This window comes from Chiloscyllium punctatum, chromosome 5 (assembly GCF_047496795.1).
Source record: "Chiloscyllium punctatum isolate Juve2018m chromosome 5, sChiPun1.3, whole genome shotgun sequence".
Taxonomy (NCBI): domain Eukaryota; kingdom Metazoa; phylum Chordata; class Chondrichthyes; order Orectolobiformes; family Hemiscylliidae; genus Chiloscyllium; species Chiloscyllium punctatum.
The window spans coordinates 123,173,434-123,198,453 of record NC_092743.1 but is presented as its reverse complement, the minus strand read 5'-3'; the positions used below and the strand labels follow the sequence as shown (position 1 = coordinate 123,198,453).

General features: G+C 39.5%; 1 protein-coding gene across 1 annotated transcript in view; it reads right to left on the bottom strand.

Moving 5' to 3' along the window:
* The window catches only part of csmd3b (CUB and Sushi multiple domains 3b), a 1,933,688-nt gene that overhangs the window by 289,778 nt on the left and 1,618,890 nt on the right, over window positions 1-25,020 (bottom strand). The window contains exons 27-28 of the mRNA XM_072571243.1: window positions 24,314-24,505; window positions 14,295-14,433 (exon numbers count right to left, since the gene is read on the bottom strand). Coding sequence (XP_072427344.1) covers window positions 14,295-14,433; window positions 24,314-24,505 — 331 coding nt within the window. The remainder of the gene's footprint in view (window positions 1-14,294; window positions 14,434-24,313; window positions 24,506-25,020) is intronic.

The following is a 25,020-nucleotide window of genomic DNA, read 5'->3' as shown; positions in this document are numbered from 1 at the left end:
CAGGAGAGGAAGTGGACTGTCCATTAATTTTCCATCGTCAGCCAGCCAAATCATTCTGATTTGTTGCCAGTTTCAGCCGATAGGTCACTTTAAAATGTGTTGATTTGGGGCCTGCCAGCTATGTGCCCACAAGTGGCTTTTAGACTATTAAGGTCATGGTGCCGATACCAGCAGGAACATGCCAGCCATGCCGGTCCTATGTTGAGACTGACTTCAGTCCACTGAATGGATATGACGTCCCACCAGCCAACAGAACGGGGGCTAGTACTCAATCGATCACAGAACCTCAGAATTGTCACAGTCCAGAAGGAGCCAATTCAGCCGATACGTTGTTTGGAACATAGAACATTAGAACATAGAACATGACAGCCCAATACAGTCCCTTTGGTCCTCGATGTTGCGCCGCCTACGAAACCAATCTGAAGCCCATCTAACCTACACGCTTCCATTCTCGTCCATATTCATCTAATGACCATTTAAATGCTCTTAAAGTTGGTGAGTATACTATGGTTGCAGGCAGGCCATTCCACACCCCTCCTACTCTCTGAGTAAAGATACTACCTCTGATATCTGTATCTGACGCCTATCTGCACTGGCTTTCTGATCAGTTTGATTTTAGGCCAAACTCTTGGCATCACCCATAACCTTTTGTTATGGACCAGACTAAACCCTATCAAAATATTTTAAGAGATAGCCTAGACCCTTACTTTTTCTTTTTTTGAAAGGCAAGTGTAAAGCATTGTGCTCTGAATGCAATTTGATTGATCAGACGACCAGACTTGAAGCAAAACATGTTATTTTTACACTACAGTTAATATACAAACAAAAGAAAAAAAATTGGACTAACGTAACGCTATTGAAAAACTTAACAGAATAATAGATTATTTGAATACTAATCAGCATCTGTTCCAAAAGAGAAACACCCTATAAACACACCCTGTGCAAATGATAGATTGTCTCACATGCAATTTTAACAGCAGGAAGAGAACCCCAGCTTTTAGCTGTAATAGAGGGAGGAATGACAGCTTTCACACCCAGCTTCAAGACCCCAGCAATTGCAGACAGCTAAAACTAAAAATCCTGGTTCTGTAGGAGCTTGGTCCCACTCTTTAAAGTTTCAACTTAAAAAAAAAGCCTTACAAGCTGCTTACTTAATTGGCTTGGAACAGACTGCTCATTACATCTGCCTCACTGTCTCTTCATAAAACAAAACCAGAACAAAATACTCATCTTAAAGCTATAGCATTGTTATGCCCTGCATGTTGTTTCTATTTAAATAATTATCCATGCCCTGCTGAATTCCTCCTTTGAACCTGTCTCCACCAGACTTTCAGGCTTTGCCTTCCAGACCAATATTACTTACTGTTAAAAAGTTTCTTTTTCTCCCCCATCTTGCTTCTTTTAAAATAAACTTTAAAACTGCACCCACTAATTCTTTTTTTTTTTCTGAATGGGAAGAGTTTCTCCACTGACTAGAAATGTTAATTCTGTTCTCTCTCCACAGATGTTGCCAGACCTGCTGAGGTTTGCCAGCAATTTCTGTTTCTGAATGATTTGAAACTGAAAGGAAGCATACAATACGGCCTCACTTACTTCTAAAATGACCTTCATCAGGTGTCATACTTCCAGGTGAAGATTCACTACCACCCTTGACTTGTAATCCCTAAAGTCAATGGTAGTGAAGTCATAGAGATGCATAGCATGGACACAGACTGTTCAGTCCAATTTTCCAGGCTGACCAGATATCCTCAAGCGATCTAGAGATGGGAACACTCTACATGTCCCACCTCATTGTTGTCATTTACACACAACAGCACAGTTAAGGACCATCCCAAAGTAAGACATCTTACATGAAAAGACACACACCATGTTCTGTAAAAGAGTTGTGTCATGACTCGCGAAACAAGTCTGTTTATTTTCTCCAAATTTAAAAAAAAAGAGAGATATTACTGCACCGTTGTTTATTCCATTACTATAAATTGGTACTGGGGGCTAGGTTTTGACTCCATGTCACACCTTATCATCAGTTTATCATTGACTAAGCTCATGACGGTTGCTATTATTATTTGCTGCAGAAGCTGTTTGCTGTCACCAAAGAGCCACCTCACACTGACTGATGTCTCGGAAATGCTGCGATTCACTAATGGAAATGGAAAGCCTTGCACAAGATGTAGCGTATCTCAAGGTATTTTGTAATGAATGAAGTAATTGGATAAAACTAGGATTTAAAATGAACAGTAGGGATTTAAATGGCTCCACTGACGGCTATCAAACATCCTTTGCTGTTATCAGGCTTTCAGCTACACAGAAAATTGAAAATCCAGGCAATAAATGGGAATAGAAACAAATTATTGGTGCTATCCATTGCACACTAGAGCCTTCAAGTTTATGCTATTCTTTCATCAAATTTCCATTGGACAGAAACATTTTATTTGAGTCCTACATGTAAAGATGGCTTATAAAATCATGAGGGGCGTGGATAGGGTGAATAGACAAGGTCTTTTCCCCAGGGTGGGGGAGTCCAAAACTGGAAGGCATAGGTTTACGGTGAAATGGGAAAGATTTAAAAGGGACCTAAGGGGCAATATTTTCACACAGAGGATGGTATATCTAAGGAATGAGCTGCCAGAGGAAGTGGTGGAGGCTGGTAAAATTACAACATTTAAAAAGCATCTGAATGGACATACGAATAGAGAGGGTTCAGAGGGATATGGGCCAAATGCTGGCAAATGGGAGTAGATTAATTTAGGACATCTGGTTAGCATGGACGAGTTGGACTGAAGGGTCTGGTTTCCATACTGTACAGCTCTCTGTCTCTATTGCAGATTCCAGTAAGCTTCTACCACAGTGAGAATGTTTCCAAACTCTATGCTGTCTGAGACGCAGGGACCATCAAACACACTTTAAAATATTTTGTGAAATTAGTACATGCACAGATAAGATCCACAGCTAAAATTGACATACATGCTGTACCTGGTTAAGTTATATTATCAAGCGTAGTTGAGCATATTCTCATAAGTTTAACAAAATAACCTACATTGTTGATGGTAAATCAGAACCTTAAGGTATTAAGGATGTTAACCTGTAACACCATCATGTGCTTTCTTTGTAAACTAAATCGGTCACATGTGAAAAAAAACTGCAGATGCAAACCCAGTTTGGCCAAATGCTTTGTGGAACCCATGGAATATTACACCTGTTGAGTATCACAGAAACTTCAAACAGCGAGTAAAAATGAAACAAGAAGGAGAATAGGGGGAAGACTAATCCTCCTTCCTCCTTCCCACCTCATTGCATAAAGCTACCATTTGCAGAAATTTTATACTTTATCATTCCATAAAGAAAAGGGTTACAAAATGGTCTGGGTGTGTTAATACCTTGATGTTACAACGTGTGGACTAGTTTTGGGAACAGCTGCTGAAACATGTTTGCCCTGTAGGCAAAATAGAAATAAAAGGACTCTCTCTCACTTTGAGCACTACCACTAAAAACCTTAAAATCAACCGATTCAACCAACAAAAATGCTATCCTTAATATCTACTACACCAACTGCAATGTTCAACTGTCCTCACTTCATAAACAATTCAGATATCTTCCCTTTTACTTTTATCATTTGAATTCAACTCTCAATTCTCATGTGTTTAATAATTAATAAATTCATTCTTCTTCTTAATTCAAGAAAACCTGGCTATAGTCTCCCTTTCAAACATAAATACATTTAGTTCTGGGAGAAAGATGTCCATGATGAAAGTCACCATTTCCAAATTGACCTTGTCACAAGCAAAGGAGGCAGAGACAGGAGAAAAAGAAGGGAAACCAGTTCATCCCTCCTCATCCAGGAGCTTAACATCTTGTGAGATTGCATCTGGAATAATGATGAATTGACAAACTTTGCCAAGGTTCTGGTCATAACACACATGATGTGCAGACAAAAGGCACTTATCACAACACCTAATCACATGATGTTTTCCCACAGTTTGGAAATGTTCTTGTATTTGTTTTATGAAATTATACTACATGCTAAATCTTTTCTTCTAACTGCACCCATCAAAAAAACAAAATTGCACTCTGTTTCGTCCAATTAGGAACTTATTAAGTATATTAAAGTATATTTAAGCATTACACATTTCAAATGTCTCTAGGCATTGTTTCTTCTCTCTTTTTGTTTTGTAAACTATGCAAAAGCTTTTTTTAAAAATAGTATCACAACTGTTGAGAAAGAATAGAATATGTAATTTATTCTTAGGACATGGCTAAGGATAATATTGAGGTGGTTGTCTATCTATTCCTCAAACTGCACTGGTTCTATGCACTCCAAAGGGGGCCTGAGCAGAATGGACTGGAAAGTCCATTAACCTTTAGTTGAAGAGTACGTATCCTTTGGCTTAGGCCTTAGGAAAGAATCATAATGTTTAGGGGAGATTTGAGGGTCGGTCCTTTCACCCAGAGGATACAATGGATCTGTAACTCACTGCCAGAAACCATCACAAAATTTAAAATTGTACTTGGGTATGGACTTGTTCCTGAGTGACTTGTCTCAGCCTGTTAACTGATTGGCAAGGGTCAGAATGTTCTGGATCTGGAGTCACTAAGCCTAGAGGTGGAAAGTGAACATAATCAGGTGGAAGGGTGGCCACATTCCTGCTTTTGCGTGAATTAAGGTCTGGAGCAGAGGGCTCAAGATCCACATTGTAAGCCCCCAACAACTGAAGTCCTGATGGTTAATTATCGACTGACTTCAGGGCCTCACCCCATTTAGGATGCAATTATTTTATCAATAATCAGGACAAGAAAGATTAGCTAACCCAACTCATTAGCACGTTTATGAAGGCTTGATTGTCAGCTTGCAGAGCTACTTTCAACGTGCACTAATCTGTGAACAATTGAGGGTTTAGATCGAAGGTAGGTGGGTGGATGATGAGAACCAAACTCCTCCCCTTGCTTCCAACAACCCCCTCAATCTCTTACTAATCCCCATCAGGTGAGATCACCTTCCACACAACCTAGCTTTCCATGAGTTTCCATTAGAGGAGCTTAGGCTTCTCCAAATTACAGCGAGGAATGTTTGACAACCAGACTAAAGCAATCCTTGTGTATAAAGCAGCTGACAACATTCAGTTTCAGTTATGGAGTGAAACCTGGGCTGCACATCAGCAATGCAAAAAATGAAAATCCGCAAACAATGCTGAATTATTTTGATTCAATAAGATGACTGTCAAATAAACAAGAGGCCTTTTTGAAGACAGCTCTATATGCATTCAGACTGCACTCCTTCAAAAGCCATTGTGATGGACTGGACACTGTGCCCAGCTTGGTGAAAATCTTCTCCTTAGCCAGGTCTAATTTTCTTACCTCCCAAATGGCCAGCATTCCAGGGAAGAACAAAGAAAACCTGACTGAGACACTCTGAAGCTTTTCTTGAAGTGTGGAAGAATTGACATTTATGACTGTGAAGAGTTGCTAACAATCATTAAAAATGGCAATAACCTGTCCATCAAGCTGCATTACACTGTGAGTATAAATGCCTTACCATAAGGCAGAGATGCAACAGAGGAGGAAGAAAAAGAAGAAGAAAGTCCTACATTCCTTATGTGTTACCCTGCCTGATTTGTGTAAAGATCTACAGGTCCAGAATCGGCCTATTCAGTCGCATGAAGCCTCAAAGCAAAAAATCAAAATTCGGAGTGGATGTTATCCTCAAATCAAAGGTTAGCTATGACAAAAATGACAAATTAAATCGGTAACATTTACTGTGCAGAAGAATGTTGGAAATCTCATTTTGCACTCACATCAGACATTTTTGTTAAAATTGGCCAGTGGGAAATTTGCTCCATGCTCCCCAGAAAAGAGACTGACCAATAGTCACAAGGAAAATGTGCACTTGGGGAATCTGGGATTGCTGAATGAAGGAGGAAAACTCCCATTAGACATGCTTTTGTTTCATGCGTTAGTTGCATTACTTCAATGAAACTAATTGAAAAATATCAAAATTCTATTCTCCTAAATTAATGGAGCATGACGTAGACTGTATGTTGGTGACTTCATTGGAAATGAAATTGATATTTGCCATTTTACTAACGTAATTTACTAGAATTGAGTGTATAAACAATTAAGTGAATAACAACCACTTGTAGCTAAACAGCATCTTTAACATAAAAAACATGTCCCAAGTCATTTCTTAACTTCAATAAGAATTTATTGAAGTTAAGAAACAAAATATGACATGGAACTGCACAAGTAAATATTCGGTCAGGTGAGCAAAGGTTTTGTCAAAGTCAAAAATATAAGAAGTATACAAAGAGGAAAGTAGGTTAGAGAAGCAGAGACATACAATTAGGAAATTTCAGAGATTGAAGAGAGGGTCATCAATCGCAAAGGAATTAAAATTACAGATGCTCAAAAGACTTGGAGGAGAGCACAGGACCAAAAGGCAGAACTCCAGGGTTCAAGTCGTTTGCAGGGAGATAGGTTGGAAACACATTGAAATTAATCCAATCCACATGGATGAGGGTTTCAGTAGCTAACGCAGAGGTGGAGAGGCATGACGCAATAGGAGTAGGAATAGGCGGTTTTAATGGTAATTAAATATTGTAAATTTCAACTTCAGACAGGACAGGAAGAGGAGTAGAGCTCATAGGCAGAGACCCGTGCTTCTGATGGAAGCCAAAGTCAATGGCTTAATTTTCTCTCCTACTTATTGGCAGAAAATTTCTGTTCAAACAACACTAAGCATTGGTTACAAAAACAGAAATTGCTGGAAAAACTCAGCAAAGTCTGGCAGCATCTAAGGAGAGAAATCAGAGTTAACATTTTGGGTCAAGTAATCCTTCCTCAGAAGCATTCTGAGGGAAGGGTCACTCGACCAGAAACATTAACTCTAATTTCTCTTCACAGATACTGCCAAACCTGTTCAGCTTTTCCAGCAATTCCTGGTTTTGTTTACAGCATCCGCAGTTTCTTCAGTTTTTGCACAGTACTGATTAAGCAGTCTGAAACAGTCGATGCATTCCAGAGGTCGAGAAGTGGGAGTGAGGTAAAGACCCTGTATCATCAGCATACAAGAGTAAGATGGCATGTTTTCAAATGATTTTGTAACAATACAAATCATAGTACACGAGAAAATATTGCTGATTGGTTAGTCAGTCAATTCTTATAGGCTTTGATGTTGTCATGGAGAAAGCAATGGGGCAAAGTGGACCTTCCAAATCACTGGGTATTTCTTGTTTGGTCTTGATAAGATCATTGTAAAAAGCTTTGTGTACACACCTCTTCTTTCAGCAATACTCACAGTGATTGTTTATATTTCATTCAATGAGAAGAACTATAAAAAACATGAGGGATGCAGATTTGATTAGTCTCAAATAGCATTGCTCTTTTGTGTCATAGAAACATAGAAAACATAGAGGTAGACTATTCAGCATTGGACCATGCTCCAGCATTCAGTATGGTCACAGCTGATCATCCAGCTAAGTTCCCTTTTCCCACCTTCTCCCTATACCCTGTTCCCACCTTCTCCCTCTGACCTTTTATCCATTTAGTCTCAAGAAAAATATCTAACTTCTTCTTGAAAAAACAAATCAATGTTTTGGCCTCAACCACTTTCAATGGATGGAATTCGATAGTTACACCACTGTCTGGGTAATGACATTTTTCCCCAAATGGTCTGTTCCGTATCCTTCAACTGTTTACTCTTTTCCTCTTCCTTGGGTTCCTATTGCTGGACAATTGGAAACTATTTGGTGTCTGAATGCTGGGACTGAGGAGGTTTAGCATGTGGGAAGGAAGGTGGGTGGGAAATAAGAGGCCCTGCCACACCATTAACATCATGCCAGATCGCAGGATGAGCACATACTGACAGTCAGCAGGAGCATTAGGCATCATTTTCAATATTCCCAATAACACTGGATACTATGACGCAGTGCTGGCCCAACTTGGGAACCATTCTTTCAGGAAGGCACTTGACCCCTGACAGTTCTGCTCTGCACCATTCTATTGTGCCCCTGGCTTGAAACAGCAAGGGAAGAGTGTTGATGATCGCATAACAATAAAGGGGATGTAACAACCAATTGGCTGGACTTATGTACAGGAACTGAGATGGCTGTGTGGTTGGCAGCAGTAAAGTGTGAGAACGAGATGGAGTAGCTGGATATCGGTCTCTGTACCAAGCACTGCTGCCAGATTGATGGAGATGCGGTTTATCGGGCAGAGGTACAAAGGAAGATTGCAACAAGAGTAGGCCATTCAGCCCCTCAAGCCTGTTCCACAGTTCAATGATATCACGGTGGATCTGTGACCTAATTCCTCATACCTGCTTTGGGCCCAAATCCCTTCACAACTTCACTTAAGAAAAATTAATCTTTCTCAGATTTAAAGTTAACAACTGCTCCAGAATCCACTGCCATTTTTGGAAAAATATTCCAAACATCTACCATGCTTGCACACAAACATAGATTGCACAGTGAAGAGTCACTGTACCTGAAACATTAAATCTGACTTCTCTACACAAATGCTGTTAGACCTGCTGAGCTTCTCCAGCAATTTCTGTTTTGTTTTTCTGATTTACAGCATCCGCAGTTTTTTCAGATTTTGCATCCTAGCCTTTGGTGCCCAAATCTGCTCACAGTACTCCAAGTGGAGCCTAACCAGGGTTTGGTATAACTTCAGCATAACTTGTGGCCCTTATATTTCAGTCCTCTTGATATGAAAGCCAGATTTATTTTTAATTTAACTTTTTTTTTTCTAGTCAACCTGTTCAGCAATGTCATTACACACTTCTGGAGCAGGTGGGACTTGAATCCAGGCTCCTTGGTCCAGGAGTAGGGACAATACTTCTGCACCACAAGAGGGCACATGCCCCAGAACTTTATTCGCTTTCTTGATTATGTTCTACATTTGTTTATGGCACTTTAGAGATCTATTCACCTGCACGCTCAAGAGTAGCTTGAGAGGTAGAGAGTGAGACAGATAGCAAGTATCCTGTTAAGATACATTCACTGACTTTGACAATTCTTGTGAGGAAAATAGATTCTTGTGATGCTGATGCCAGGTCCTCGGGTCCAGACTACAGGAGACGACCTTTGTGGCCATTGCCCCAACTAACGACTAAGAGTAGTCCTTGTAGACCCATCATCGTCCCTCTTTCCGCCTGCACCAACAATGCCTCCAATGGTACATTCACTGCCATGAATCCCTCTGTCTGCACTGGTGTTCCTTCTACTAAAAAGGAATTATAAAAATCTTCTTGTGCAGGTCCCCTCAGGATAAAATTTGCCTGAACCACTGGATGGGCAAAAATATGCAACAGCGCAGAGCTTACCTAAAGGTAAGTTCAAATGGCCCTCCTCTTGACCCTGTGACATAGTATATCTCCCCTCACCTGCCATGATCTCTCATAAAGCCATACCAAAGTATTGCATTTCCATTCCCATTCATCCACTATACACAGTGTAGATACAATCACCTGTATAGTGACAGGTCGATGCGTAATTAAAAGAAAAAATATAATTTGCTAACAAGTGTCCACTATGACCAAAAGCTCCGATTTACTACAGCCAATAAAACTACCAATCATCCAAACCCCTACAGATTCAACAGTTAAAATTGCAAACCACTTGAAACAACAGTAACATTTTTGGAGTTAACTTTCTGTCGGGACACTCCCTTGACTGCTCCTGTAACCCAGTCAGAACGTCCGTATATCAGAAAAAAAAAGCCATAAGGAGCCATTTATTCTCTTAGTTTCCATGGATATTCTGCTGAAAATATAAAGAATAAGATGAAATGTTCCTGCTGTTTTCCAGGCAGGCAACTCTTTGGTACTTCCCAAATATTTGACCGAATGAAATCTTTTTGTCATCTATTCATAACTGCTTTAGTCTTAATTTTGCACTTTTCCTGCATTTCGATAGGAACACCAATACAAAACCAACCTAACAGGGAAAAATCAATAGTTGATTTAACTGATTTGCACCACTTAGAGGACAGAGCCTTCCCTGCCCCTGGGGCGTCTTCATAAAGAACTGTGGCAACTTGTAAACAATTGCAAATTCATGATATTCAATGAATGCAACAATTTGCTAGACTAATCACACTAAGTACTGGATTAGTGGTGCTGGAAGAGCACAGCAGTTCAGGCAGCATCCAAGGAGCAGCGAAATCGACGTCGATTTCGCTGCTCCTTGGATGCTGCCTGAACTGCTGTGCTCTTCCAGCACCACTAATCCAGTATTTGGTTTCCAGCATCTGCAGTTATTGTTTTTACCTGATCACTCTAAGTGCATACCGTACCAAATCCATGGAATTGTGATCCATTTCAATATGGTCATGACAAACGTCAGTTTCAATGAAGGTTTGGATGATCTCAGATTCTAACAGTTGATTAACAGAAATCTAACCTTCAACTGTAGCTGCTAACCCAAGTTCGTTTCTTCAGCTATCAGTCATGATGTAATTATGTGGTTGATAACTATGTTTGAAGCAAACTTGCATAACAGATTGGCAGTTAGTAGAAAACTATTTCACTAATTGACAACATTTGAACTCAGTGGGTCATCAAATGCAATTGTATAATTCCAGAAATTTCAGAAAACATTACTTAACATAAGTAATGAAATCCAGTGAATAAACCATGCAATACAGACTCATGGCAAATTGTATTTTTGCAACCACTGAGTTAATTCCAGCTGACATAATTGTGCAATCATTTGTGCTACTGCTGCTCTGAAGGTAACACTCATGCTGTCCCATCTAAAGATGTGTTGGCTTCAAACTCCACATCCAAAGTTGCGTGCATGATCCAGAAGTGCCACTCCCTAATTGCAATGTTGCAACTGTTAACAAAACTATCATATCTGTTGTGGAAGGATATAAAGGTCTAAAAGGGTTAATGCTGAGTGGTGCATTAAACACTACCCAATATGATTATGTCACGTGAACACATGTGGGTGAACAGCTTTGGATCTCCAAGGAACAAGATCTAACATTGAAGTCTCCTGCACTCTCAGTAACAATCCCAATCATATCAGGCTAACTTGTACATAGTTACAATGAATTGCATATTGGTTAAGACAGTTGCTCCTTCTCATTGGACTACCAGGTCAGTTTTTACTGCAGTCTGATTTTTTAATTTGACTTTGTAAATCTCTATTGGCAAAGCGAATGATGGCAGCAAATCCAACAGATAGATCTTACGCTATGAGGTGCTATGGTGAAGATTCATCTGACAATAAGATTATAAGATGGGGTGTCACGGTGTCTCAGTGGTTGTCACTGCTGCCTCACAGCACAAGAGACCCAGGTTTGATTCCAGCCTGTGTGGAGTTTTCACATTCTCCCTGTGTCTGTGTGGGATTCCTCCAGGGGCTCTGATTTCCTCTCACAGTCCGAAGATGTGCAGGTCAGGTGAATTGGCCATGCTAAATTGCCCATAGTATTAGGTGCATTAGTTAGAAGGAAATGGGTCCAGGTGGGTCTCTCTTCAGAGGGTTGGTGTGGAGTTGTTGGGCCGAAGGACCTGTTTCCACACAATAGGGAATCTAATGTAAAGTAATCAAGATATTTACAGCATTACATTAAAGATCAAAGTGTTATGTCCTGACAGGTCACGGGAGGCAGTAGTGAAGTAATAACATCACTGAACCAGAAATGCAAATCCTGAGGCTAATGTTCCCCAAGAATAAGTTCATTTCATAGCATGGCCACTAAAGAAATTTGAATTCAGTAAAAACTGGAATTAAAAGCTATTGCAATGACAACCACAAAGCCATCAATTTACTGAGTTCAGTTTATTGATCTCAGGTGGGGAAGGAAATCTGCCATTCTTATTCAGTCTAACCTACATGCTATGCTAGATTCACATCAATTTGGTTGACTCTTAACTGCCCTCTGTGATGGCCAGGCAAGCTATTTGTTGCATCAGACCTGTACGGAGTCTAATAGCTCTGTGAGTGGCCCTGCACTCCATGGACAGCAACAGTTAAAGAAGGATGTCAACACCACCTTCTCTCGGGCAACTGAGGTTAGGTAATAAAGGTTGACTGAGTCAGGAACGCTCACATTCCACACGCAAATTAAAAACCAACACAGGATTAAACAAAAACCGAAACAGCAGATCAAAAATAAAATCCAAATTTTATTCTTTTTTTTGAAGCAACAAGTTGGCAACACCTTCAACTGACAAATAGAATATAAAAGGGGATGTTTCAGACAGTGGCGTTTCCTGTCCCATCAGGCAAAGAACAGATCCTTGTCAATCACAGTTGCACAGAGCCATGTAAAACTCTAAGGGATATCAATTAGTTAAAGATTGGACTTCTGTCCACCAATTGCTGTAGCAGGACTGGTGGTAGCAGTAGCCAGGACACGAACTACTAATAGTCCTCAAGATTCAAAGCCTGGGACCAGCTAAGAGTGGGGGCATTGTGGGGAGCAGACACAAGACCCACAGGGATAAGCACTTGATTGACAGGCTTGGTATTTTCTGCAAAAAAGAGGGAAAAGCCATGAGATACCAACATTTGCCGGAATTGTCCAATGTGGAGAAGGGACTCTGACTCTGTACTCCTCCTGCCAGTCTCAACACTGAGTCCAGTGAAATGAGGAGATAGTGGAGGGAGGGAAAGAGCGGTCACCCTTAGCAGCTAGCTATTATTCTTGTAAAGGCTTCAACTGGGGAAAGAGAAAGAGAGAGAGAACGGATTATCTTGGGCTTCACCAGCCTTAGATAAATTTGTAGGAGGGTGGGAGGCAGTGGGAAGGTGTCTCAGGAAATCTGACAGATTTCTGTGCACTTGTAAACCCAACAGTGTGGGACTGGACAATTCTGGCCATCTTGGTGAAGCGAGTGCTAATATATTGCCGCATTTAGAATTATTTTCTATTTATTTAATAGGGGGAAAAATCCTGAACGACAAATACTGTACTTCCTTAGTTCACAGTTGTGTGCCATTGAAGAAAAAGGTTTATAACAAAATACACTTAGTTTCATTACTCATTTTTACCCTTTTATGCACACAGTAACGATGTGACCTTTTTAGCCATCCCAATTGGGGTAACATTGCACAGCTACTGAGGCACCTACACTGGTGCATAGATTGCCTTTATGTCAGTGATTACTTCACCACCATTTATAATGATTTTCTCAGTAGACAAAGCTAAAGGAACAGTCTTTCATTGAGCTGTCTACAATCGATAATGAGAGCACAAAAATGAATTTAATTCAGTTTTCTGTAGAGGACTTCGCACCCGTTCCCAATTAATATCAAATCGGAAGCAAATGTCACTAGGCCCTGATTTTAATGTGTCAGATAGGCAAGGCCAAAGGTAGGCTACAAACTGACCTAATCATGAAATATAAAACATGGAAATTTTTTTACAAACTGGGCCTCATTGGCATACATTCGTTCTTCTGTCCAAAGCTAGCAGGCATCGTAACAGCTGGTTTCACAGAAGGTGAAAACACAACAGTGCCTGACAGAAGGTTGCTACCACAGGACGGTGGTATAGTCCTCAGCATGTAGAGTTTTCTTCGGGTTGTCAGTATGGAGGTTTTAGGCTGGACCTCATAGCCTGGAGTTTAGGAGACAGGCCAGTAATGTCCTGGGCAGTATAGCTTCAAGCCTTTTCAGTCAGCACGCCCCTCCGACTTCTTTATGTACCACAAGAAAGACCTTGCTGGCCTGCTTTTCAGCATGACACTGCTTCTCATTGGATGAACTGATGGAAAAGTCACAATGGCTGCAGACCCCAAAGGGCAACTTAAAAACAGAATCTGTCAAATTAGTGCGATATGTGAACCCACCAGCAATTTTAACACCTTGTTCGGGTGGGGATGGCTATTGTCTCTTCAGATTTTAACACATGCCTCCCATTGTGTTGAATGTCAAGTTATAAAATATTCTCTTGAATATGACTTCCATGAGCCAGACACCCTCCAGTACCTCAACCAAGAGGCCACTGGTTATGCATTAACCTGGAAAACGTTGGCAGTCTATTGACTTGCAGATGGAAAATAAAAGCAACTCTCATGTTCAATTCCCCCACACCAGCAAGGCTCATTACATTCCAGTGTTGAGCAAAAGTAGTTACTCATTTTCTCTTCCGCAATGCAGGGTTGCTGATTGCAGTTAAATTACTTCTGGTGCATGGTAGATCACTGACCCTCATGATGACTTTCCTCGGGGTCTGTGTGGTTCAACTACTTATGGCTTTCATCTCTGAATCTAAGTAAATCTCAAAGCATGCCACTAACATTGAGTAAACAAAGTAATCAATTTTGAAGAAAGAAAAGTACTTACCTAATGAATGTCAAAGATATGATGTAGTCCTTATTAACTGTGATAGTCCAATCACACTCTTTGCCATGTGGATAAGGATGTGGGTAATTTGGTGAAAGAATAAATCCTGAAGAACTTGTCAGATTGCCTCCACACGGTGCTGAAAAATAAGATGAACAAGCAATTGTGCTCAATTTATGAAAATTTCATTCATGTTCACAACCCTCTTCAAATTCCACAAACATGAACACATATTCAAACTGTCTAACAATAAGTGTGGTCCTGTTTGAATTTTACTGTAAAATATATAAAACCTTACAATTGTTTTGTTCTTCTACCAGTCTACTTTTTGAGGTACTTTTTTTTATGTCACAAACTTTTAGGGCAAGGATCAGAGTTTTTGCAAAGTTTCCCTGATAAAATAATTATCGAGTTCCAATTTATTTACAGATAAACAATTACAAAAAAATGCATGCTTTCCAAAATAGTGTAATAATTCTTTTACGCATTAATACACAATTTGAGTAGATTTCCATGCTGATAAATACACTGAAACTTGATGCAAGGAAAGATATTTTACCTCAGTATTTTCAATGACTAATTGGATAGCTTTTTAAAGGTTGCCAACAATTTCTAGTCATGTCAGTGAAACTCTCAACTCACAAATAAAGAAAAAGTTAGCACAAGCACAATGGGATCAATGGCCTACTTTGGCACCATATCAATCTCTAATCTTATGAGAACATAGCAACCGAACACCACAAGAAGTTGATCAATCATGTGAAAAGTGCATTTGGAGAAGCACACAATTCAGATTTGAAAATATATTATTCTTGTCTTCCTTTAGCAAATAGCAACATGTTACACACTATTAGCTAGTGACAAAGCAGGCAGAGTTAACTGTCGAGCCTACATAACTATGGTATATTTGAGGAATAAACAGAATTCATACAACATAAAGAGACAAAGTCTCAGTGAATGAAAGGAAGCATATTACTATTTTTCCATAGTAAACATTTGGGCTGCAGTGAAATGGCATAGAAATTGAAACAGCAATCTTGGCTTTAACATATTTAAGCTTTCAGATCAGCAATCTATCTCAAGTGAATATTATGCTGCATTCAATATTGTGTAACTTATGAACACATACAAAGAAAAATAAATCAATGTTTAGTGTTTCTTTAGAAGTGTTTTGTTCGTCAGGCCTAGAAAAGAAAATGTAATCATGTAATTTGGATAGACACATAAGTGTATACTTAATGAACAACAAATAATGATAATGCTAATTATTAACTGAGTATTCTGTGTTTTGTAGCTTTATGATTTCTACTGAATGGTTTAGATTTTGCAATCAACAGCAAAGAAACATTGCTTGTTATTAACATCAGAGAAAGCAGCCGACAAACAGCCAGTGATCTTTAGGACATGAATTTCCCATTTTCTGATGGCAATTCAAATCTAGCACCAAGATACAGAATTTTTCAGAGAACAACAATATTAATGAAATCAATAAAAGCTAGCATCATTTGTATTGATGGATTGTCACAGACTGCTGACCAGAAAGTCAAAAACATTATTTCTCACTTTTTATGTCAATTTTCAGAAAGCAAATCATAGTTTTTTTTCAATTAGAAACTTGGCTGCTGGAAAAAGGGTACATGCCATTTAGCTTCAAAGGTTTTCACTATGCATCCATCAAGACAGACATTAATGTTAAATTTTGAAGAGAGCAATAATTTATATTGTTTGTGACAATTATGCCAATTGTCTGGCAAATTGACATTGATTGACTGAGACTTTGCCATGAGGAAGGGACAAAGGAACTAAGATGCTCCAAACATCTTTTTACTTCAAAAGTAATACAATTATTGTACATGTTGCTTTTTTTTTCCTGCAGTGGTCCCTGCCTGTGCATATATGAAGCTACTAGCGAATATTTGAGTGTCACATTGGGAACCTGATTTAAAATTTTGAATTGTTTGTTACTGGAATACATTGGGATTGTTCAGCAAGTATTGTCAAATTTCAGAATTACAACAATGATTGCACATTATGTTTTGCATTTTGCTGTTTGAGCATGATCTCTGTTGGCCAATAACTTTGTTAGACCACGTAAGACTAAGAACTAGACTTGTAAAATGTATGATAGGAACTGTCCTCCTAATTCACAATATCTACTTGAAATTACTGAATAAGACATACAAAAATGATGCCTCACCATAATTTTACTGAGTCTGTAGACTGAGAGTCAGGAAAACGGTTGAGTGAATTGCTACAATTGTTCTGGATGAGTTTTCCAGTACAATGTGGGAGAATATTTTATTTTTATAAAGACAATACATGACCTGTCTATCAACAGCAATTCCATGTCTATGTGATTGACACTGCAAGCCAATACAGGGATGTGTCAATTTGCACCATTTACTGAACTTGGGGTTATTGTTATTGAACTAACAAAAGAATGAAGAGAGAAAGAATAGGACCAATCAATCATAGTATTGGGAATTTGTGTGTGGAGTCCGAGGAGATAGAAGTACTAAATGAATATTTTTCATCAGTATTTCCACTGGAAAAAGACAATGCTGTCGAGGAGAATACTGAGAAACTTGGATTCATTGCCTGAAGACTGGAGGATAATAAATTAGATTTTTTTTTAGATTAGATTCCCTACAGTGTGATATCAGGCCCTTCAGCCCAACAAGTCCACACTGACCCTCCAAAGAGTAACCTACCCAGACCTATTTCCCTCTGATGAAATGTTGTCCCCTTGTTCCAGAAGGGGTGTAGAGACAACCCTGGTGAGTGAGCCTTACTTCTGTTGTGGGTAAAGTGTTGGAAAAGGTTATAAGAGGTAGGATTTATAATCACCTAGAGAAGAATAAGTTGACTAAGGATACTCAGCAAGGTTTTGTGAAGGGTAGGTCATGCCTCACAAACCTTATTGAGTTCTTTGAGAAGGTGACCAAACAGGTGGATGAGAGTAAAGTGGTTGATGTGGTGAATATGGATTTCAGTAAGGCATTTGATAAAGTTCCACGCGGTAGGCTTTTGCACAAAATGCTGAGCACGGAATTGAGGGTGATTTAATGGTTTGGATCAGAAATTGGCTTGCTGAAAGAAGACAGAAGGTGGTGGAATGTTCATCCTGGAGTTCAGTTACTAATGGTGTGACACAAGGATCTGTTTTGGGGCCACTGTTGTTTGTCACTTTTATAAATAACCTGGATGAGAGCGTAAAAGGATGGATTAGTAAATTTGCGGATGACACTAAGGTCAGTAGAGTTGTGGATATTGCGGAAGGATGTTGCAGGTTACAATGGGACATAGGAAAGCTGCAGAGCTGGAATGAGAGGTAGCAAATTGTGTTTAATGCAGAAAAGTATGAGGTGATTCACTTTGGATGAAGTAACAGGAATAAAGAGTACTGGGCTAATGGTAAGATTCTTGGTAGTGTAGGTGAGCAGAGAGATCTTGGTGTTCATGCACATAGATCCTTGAATGTTGCCACCCAGGTTGATAGGGTTGTTAACATCAAAATCTATTTCTCTGTGTTCTCTAGACTCCATTTCTTTCTCCACAGTAAAAGCTGATGTGAAATATTCATTTAGTACCTCTCCCATCTCCTGGAATTCAATACAAAGTTGATCTCCTTGATTTTTAAGAGACCTTACCCGCTCTCTAGTTATCCTCTTGCTCTCAACGTATTTGTAGAATCTCTTTGGATTATCCTTCACCTTATCTGCAAATGCTGTCTCATATCCCATCTTTGTCTTCCTGATTTTTCTCTTAAGAATGCCCCAGCACTCTTTATATTAATTAAGCGGTTCAATTGAACCAAGTTGTCTATATCTAAAATAAGATTCTGTTTTATTCTTAACTAGGACCTCAATGCTTTTATTTATCCATTATTCCTCAATCTTACCAGTCTTACCCTTCACTCTAACAGGAACAAAATGCTTCTGAATTCTCATCATCACACTTTTGAATGCCTCCCAATTGTCAAACATTCTTTTATCTGTGAACAGTCTACTCCAATCAACTTGCTGAAAGTTCTTGTCTCATTCCATTATAATTTGCCTTACTCCAATTGAAGACCAACTTTTATGGAAGGCTTTAACTTTTCCATAACCATTTTGAAATTATTAGAATTATGATTGCTGTACACAAAACTTTCCCCCACATTCACTTCAGTCATCTGCCCTGCTCCCCCCCTTGTCTTTCTTTTCAAATTGACAAGCTCTCCTAACATTCAGAACTTCCCCATCAATCCTTCCATTCATACTGCTACTTACAATTCCTCCACTCAGCCTTTCTATCAGTGTAAAGTCTCCCTTAACATAATGAGCAAATCTCCTTGCCAAGATATTGGTCACTTTCCAGTTTAGGTTTGACCCATTCTTTTGAACAGGTCTATTCCATCCTAAAAGACAGTCCAATTGTCCAAACCCCCAAAATAGTCTTCAGCCTTTGATTTATCTCCTTTGACCTTTTGTTCCTTCCCTCATTTGGGTTTGGCATTGGGAGTAAACCAGAATATACTACTTTTAAAGTTTTATTTTTTAATCTTCTACCTAACCTCTTAAATTTACTCTGCACTGCTTTATTGTTTCCCTAAAAATGTCATTCCTACCAATAATTTCTAGCTTCTCAATCTCACCTTTAACAATATGCTCAAAACATTGAGAGACGTGCTTAATACTTGCACCAGCAAAACAACAAAATGATAGAAGGTGTCATTGATATTATTAAATGTCACTAACCAATAAACTGCTCATTAATAATTGATTTGGATTTGATCAGGATCATTTGGTTCCAGAACTCAACATAAATAAAGGGAGTTGAATTCCTGAAGTGGGATGAGTGCACCTCACTTTGACATCATGACAGTAAATGTTGTTGAAGGGCATCAAGAGTGCCTATCAAAATCAGAGAAAGCTGGGGTAAAGTCTCCAATATCGGTGTCATATCAAAGCCCAAATGAAGGTAATTGTGATTGCTGATGGTCCATCAGCTCAAGACAGTCCCAAGACATCACTACAGGCATTTCTCAGGGATAGTTCAATCAACCTGTTCAGATATATTATGGCATAGCTGGGACTATAACCTGGGCCACTTGGTTTATAATTAGGGATGCTGAGTTCTTCAGGGAAATGTCCTTAGCCCACCATCTACAGTTGCTTTAGCTATAACTGTGAGAAGTGGAAATGTCCAATGATGATTGCACAGTGTGCATTCAGTTCTGTCCTCACATCAAGTAACAGTATATGCCCATGAGCTGCAAAATGCGAGCAACATTTAGGCTTAGTCTGATGTGGTAAGTAAAATTTGTTCCAAACAAAGACAAGGTATTAAGACCATAAGACATAGGAGTGGAAGTAAGGCCATTCGGCCCATCGAGTCCACTCCGCCATTCAATCATGGCTGATGGGCATTTCAGCTCCACTTACCAGCGTTCTCCCCGTAGCCCTTAATTCCTCTAGACAACAAGAATCTATCAATCTCGGCCTTGAAGACATTTAGCATCCCGGCTTCCACTGCACTCCGTGGCAATGAATTCCACAGGCCCACCACTCTCTGGCTGAAGAAATGTCTCCGCATTTCTGTTCTGAATTTACCCCCTCTAATTCTAAGGCTGTGTCCACAGGTCCTAGTCTCCTCATTTAACGGAAACAATTTCCTAGCATCCACCTTTTCCAAGCCATGTATTATTTTGTACGCCTCTATTAGATCTCCCCTTAATCTTCTAAACTCCAACGAATACAATCCCAGTATCCTCAGCCGTTCCTCATATGCTAGACCTGTCATTCCAGGGATCATCCGTGTGAATCTCTGCTGGACACGTTCCAGTGCCAGTATGTCCTTCCTGAGGTGTGGGGACCAAAACTGGACACAGTACTCCAAATGGGGCCTAACCAGAGCTTTATAAAGTCTTAGTAGTACATCTCTGCTTTTATATTCCAACCCTCTTGAGATAAGAGACAACATTGCATTCGCTTTCTTAATCACGGACTCAACCTGCATGTTTACCTTCAGAGAATCCTCAACTAGCACTCCCAGATCCCTTTGTGCTTTGGCTTTATTAATTTTCTCACCATTTAGAAAGTAGTCCATGCTTTTATTCTTTTTGCCAAAGTGCAAGACCTCGCACTTGCTCACGTTAAATTCCATCAGCCATTTCCTGGACCACTCTCCCAACCTGTCTGGATCCTTCTGTAGCCTCCCCACTTCCTCAGTACTACCTGCCTGTCCACCTAACTTCGTATCATCAGCAAACTTCGCTAGAATGCCCCCAGTCCCTTCATCCAGATCATTAATATATAATGCGAACAGCTGTGGCCCCAACACTGAACCCTGCGGGACACCGCTCGTCACCGGCTGCCATTCTGAAAAAGAACCTTTTATCCCAACTCTCTGCCTTCTGTTAGACAGCCAATCATCAATCCATCCCAGCAGCTCACCTCGAACACCATGGGCCCTCACCTTGCTCAGCAGCCTCCCGTGCGGCACCTTATCAAAGGCCTTTTGAAAGTCTAGATAGACCACATCCACTGGGTTTCCCTGGTCTAACCTACTTGTTACCTCTTCAAAAAATTCCAACAGGTTTGTCAGGCATGACCTCCCTTTACTAAATCCATGTTGACTTGATTGACCATCAGCAACAAAGAAAAATCTCAACACCTCACCTTGATAATCAACAGCATCATATTGCTGAATCACCCATCATGAGCAATTAGGAGGTTTAACATTGATTGGAAATTAAGTGGGCCAACCACTTAAACACTATGGCTACAAAAGCAGGTCAGAGGGTGAGGATTATGCAGCAAGTGTTTTATCTCCTGACATACTGAAACATCTCTATAATTTGTGGGGCACAGTTCAGGAGTATGATGGAATACTGTGTGCTGGATGTGTGCAGCATCAAACAAACTACAGTAGTTTAAGTAGGAAGCTTACGATGACCTTCTCAAGGGCAATTAATAATGGGTAATAAATGTTGTATCTTGCTTTTATTTTGTTTCACTTTAATCCAATTATAATCTTTTAATTTGCTATCAGAAAATGTAAATTAATTATTGAGGACATTAAGTGCTTTTAACTTTCAGGTTTGCTGTGAGAGTACTTTAACGAGATTAGATTTTCACTCATTTATTGTCTTCACTACTGTTGTATGCTGCCTGAACTTGGCTGCCTGATTTAAACTGCTTTTGGAAAAGGGGAAACGCATGACACAGAGATCACTGGATATTTTTGGACACCTTTCTTTCAGTTTAGTGCTCGGCACTGTTGCTTTGTCACTGACCATAAAATTCAGCCAACAGTATGGTGCTGGAAAAGGCACTGAAAACTCATGATGAAGGGCTTTTGCCCGAAATGTCGATTCTCCTGCTCCTCAGATGCTGCCTGACCTGCTATGCTTTCCCAGCACCACAATCTCAACTTTAGTCTCCAGCATCTGCAGTCCTCACTTTTGCCTTTAAAATTAAGCTAGATAGGTGGGGTCTCTAACCAGCAAGATGACTCCTTCCTGGGGAAAATATAGTTAGCAGATATGTACTGTCATTGATTTAAACTGTCTTCTGAAGTCAATGAAGTAAATGATAGCTCTGGAATACAATGTTGATGTTGATTAATGTGAAATAACAGGAACTATCAACTTAACATGAAAGTGTTGTATTAATAAAGCTGTTATCTCAAGTGAGGAGACCTGATTGCCAATAAAGACAGCTGGAAGTTCAGCAATCCCAGGAGCACCACCAGGAGTGGCAGCCATTGCTGGGAATGTGCCAGGAAGAGGAGGAAGCCGTAAAAGCACATCTGGGTGGTAGAGCGGATCTCTACCTTACCTGCCATCAGTAAAACGGCATTGTATTGGGAAGATGACAGGGACTCCACCTCACTGCCTTCCCTTGCTATCAAGAAATAGCTGAATGCAATGAATAAAGTAAAAGCTATGAGCTCTGCCATCCTGGCAGCTGTGTTCATGATATGAGGTTTAGAACAACTCTTCCCCAGACAAGCTGTTACAGTATAGAGACAGCATAGGCTGCTTTCCAATAAGTACAAAAATGCCTCTGTAAATTTTGTCCATAAAAAGCAGATCCAATCCGGCCAATTACCATCTCAGCAACATGCTTTCAGTCATCAACACAGTGATGGAAGCTATCATAGATGGTGCTATTAAATGTCACTAACCAATAAACGGCTTCTTGCTAATTGGCTTAGATTTGATCAGGACCATTTGGCACCAGAACTCAACACAGGTGAAGGGAGGTGATCCAGAAGTGGGATGGGTATCTCCCAAATCCTGAGGGGTAGTATTTATTTAATTTAATACTCTAAGACAGTTGTAATGGAGTAGTGCAAACTATTTCTGTGTTTAAATGATTGAATCACAGCAGCAGGAAACAAGTTTGGCGCACATAATAGTCTTGAAACTGTGGTGAAGCTGAATTAATTTTTTGTGGAGGTCAATCTATTACACAAATTGCTACAACATTCATGCTATTTCAAAGGCATATGGAGGTTCACTTCCTTCAAATTTTGTTTACCATAATACCAGAATTTTACAAGACAGTATGATTAATTGTGTGAGAGTGGACCAAAGTTGTTATCATGTTCTTTTAGGCACTCACAAGTAGGGGAGACAACGTACAATAATGCAATGTTTAAAAAGAAGGATGTAAAACGAACATCAAATTGCACTTCTCTCACATGCTTTGAGTATAAAAATGTCCTAAGGCACTTCAGAGGGAAATCAGACTTAATTGGGCACTGGAAAACATATTGCCATAAATACACCACTTAAAAGTGACCAGCTGCAGAGAGTTATGATTAACCATAAAGTTCCTCACAGAGTGTTAATATTATCATGGGAGAAAATTAGTTTGGAGGAATTACAACTGTCTGAGGGTATTAAATTAAATAAATACAGCTAAAATGATATGATCAATAAAACATTCTGGCAGCTAGCTTCAGCACACCACTTAGCTAAATAACTTGAAGTCTATCCCGCATCCTCATATTGACACCATTTTTATTAATGAATAATGGAAGCAATACTATAGACTCCATAAAATCTCTCACACAAACAGGCAGATGGCCCTCATATGTCTTTGTTGTTATCTAGTCGTCATCAGATCAGCAATATTCCAGATTTGGCCAGCTACTTGCATCCAACCTCTTAACTCGGCCTTTCCTCTACCACCTGGCAAACCTAATCTTAAATCTTACCATAGTCTCTGCTTCAATTATTCACTCTGGCACTGAATTCCACAGAGTGTCAAATTTCTAAGTGCATTGTCCTGTAGTCTGTCCTTTTATCTCATTTCCAAGTCTGTTATTCGTGACTTGTTAATTAGCTTTGAAGTGTTTTTTCTATCCTTTCATAATTCTAGACAAATCTATCAAATTTCTCCTTAATCTTCCCAAACTGTCAAGTTAACCTTCATGTTTGGAGCTCCTCATTTAAGTCATCGTGCTCACAAATTAGATCTGAACCTATTCTTGTTCCTGAACATCATTCCCACGATACATAGATTTTAAGGCTTTCCACAGCACTTCCAATGAATAAATACTTCTTTTTAAATTGTTCTCAAAAGAACTGTTGATTAAATTTCTTCAATGAGGTGCTTCCATCTAAGTTTTATTTAGTTTTTTCATTATGTACAGTACAGGTAAGTGACTGACATTTACACTGATCTACAGTTGACAAAGCAAAATCGAGATTTATCAATTCCTTTGAATTTGAAACACATTTAATTCTGTTTGTTCTATTTTCCAAACATTATTGAGTTTGAGGGTTGCAAAGGCAAGTCACATCAAGTTCAAAATGTGAGCTGCAATTCTTTCTCCACAGATGCTGCCAACCTATTGAGTTTCTTTTCCAGGATGTTCTCTTGTCATTACTGTCTATGCTTGTACAATCAGCAAGTAGCAACAAAATAAAAATGCACAGACAAATTTTCCACATTTTAAAGCAGATTAAAACTTGTCACTACTAAAACAATTTAAAAATAAAAAGTGCAATTGAAATCACGTACCGATGCAAACAGGAGGGCTGGGCTGCCAGAAGTACCTGTTTTCCACCTGAATGCAGGCAATTTTCTCTTCTCCCTGAAGCTCGTAGCCAGGTTCACACTGGAAAATGACAGTATCCCCAGGATCTCGGCCATCTCCATTCCGACTCCCATTCATTGGTACACCAGGGTCACGGCAAGCGGTTGCCACCGAGCCTAGAGATTAATCAGAGCTATGTTATTTACAATAATAATGTTGGCTCATTTGCTGCAATCTTTTCTTTTAAATTGAACATGTCCATTTAGTTAAACACTCACAAAAGCTCAAAGTCCTCATAATTCGTAATGGTATCATTAATGTTTAAGATGGAACTTCTGCTCGTTCAATTTCTATTCTTTCTTATTTTTGACATGACCCATCAAAACAGAGCTGGACGAGTGGAAGATATTATAGCTCAGAATTTACCAAAATGCACTCATGTTAACTTTACACAAAATTTATGCCAGGTTATCCACCCAAATTTCTTTTCAATTTCATTGTGAACACCAAGATCCCAAAATCATCGCAAAATAAATACAACGTATCACCAACAGGAATAATTGTGTCTTCTGCTTTGCATTTCACCTTCACAGCATCTGGATTCTGATGCTCCTCTTGCTCTTCCAGTATTGTGTAGAACAGGGACTCACTCGTTTGGAAGATCATTGTAATGGCTTATTTTTCCCTCCTC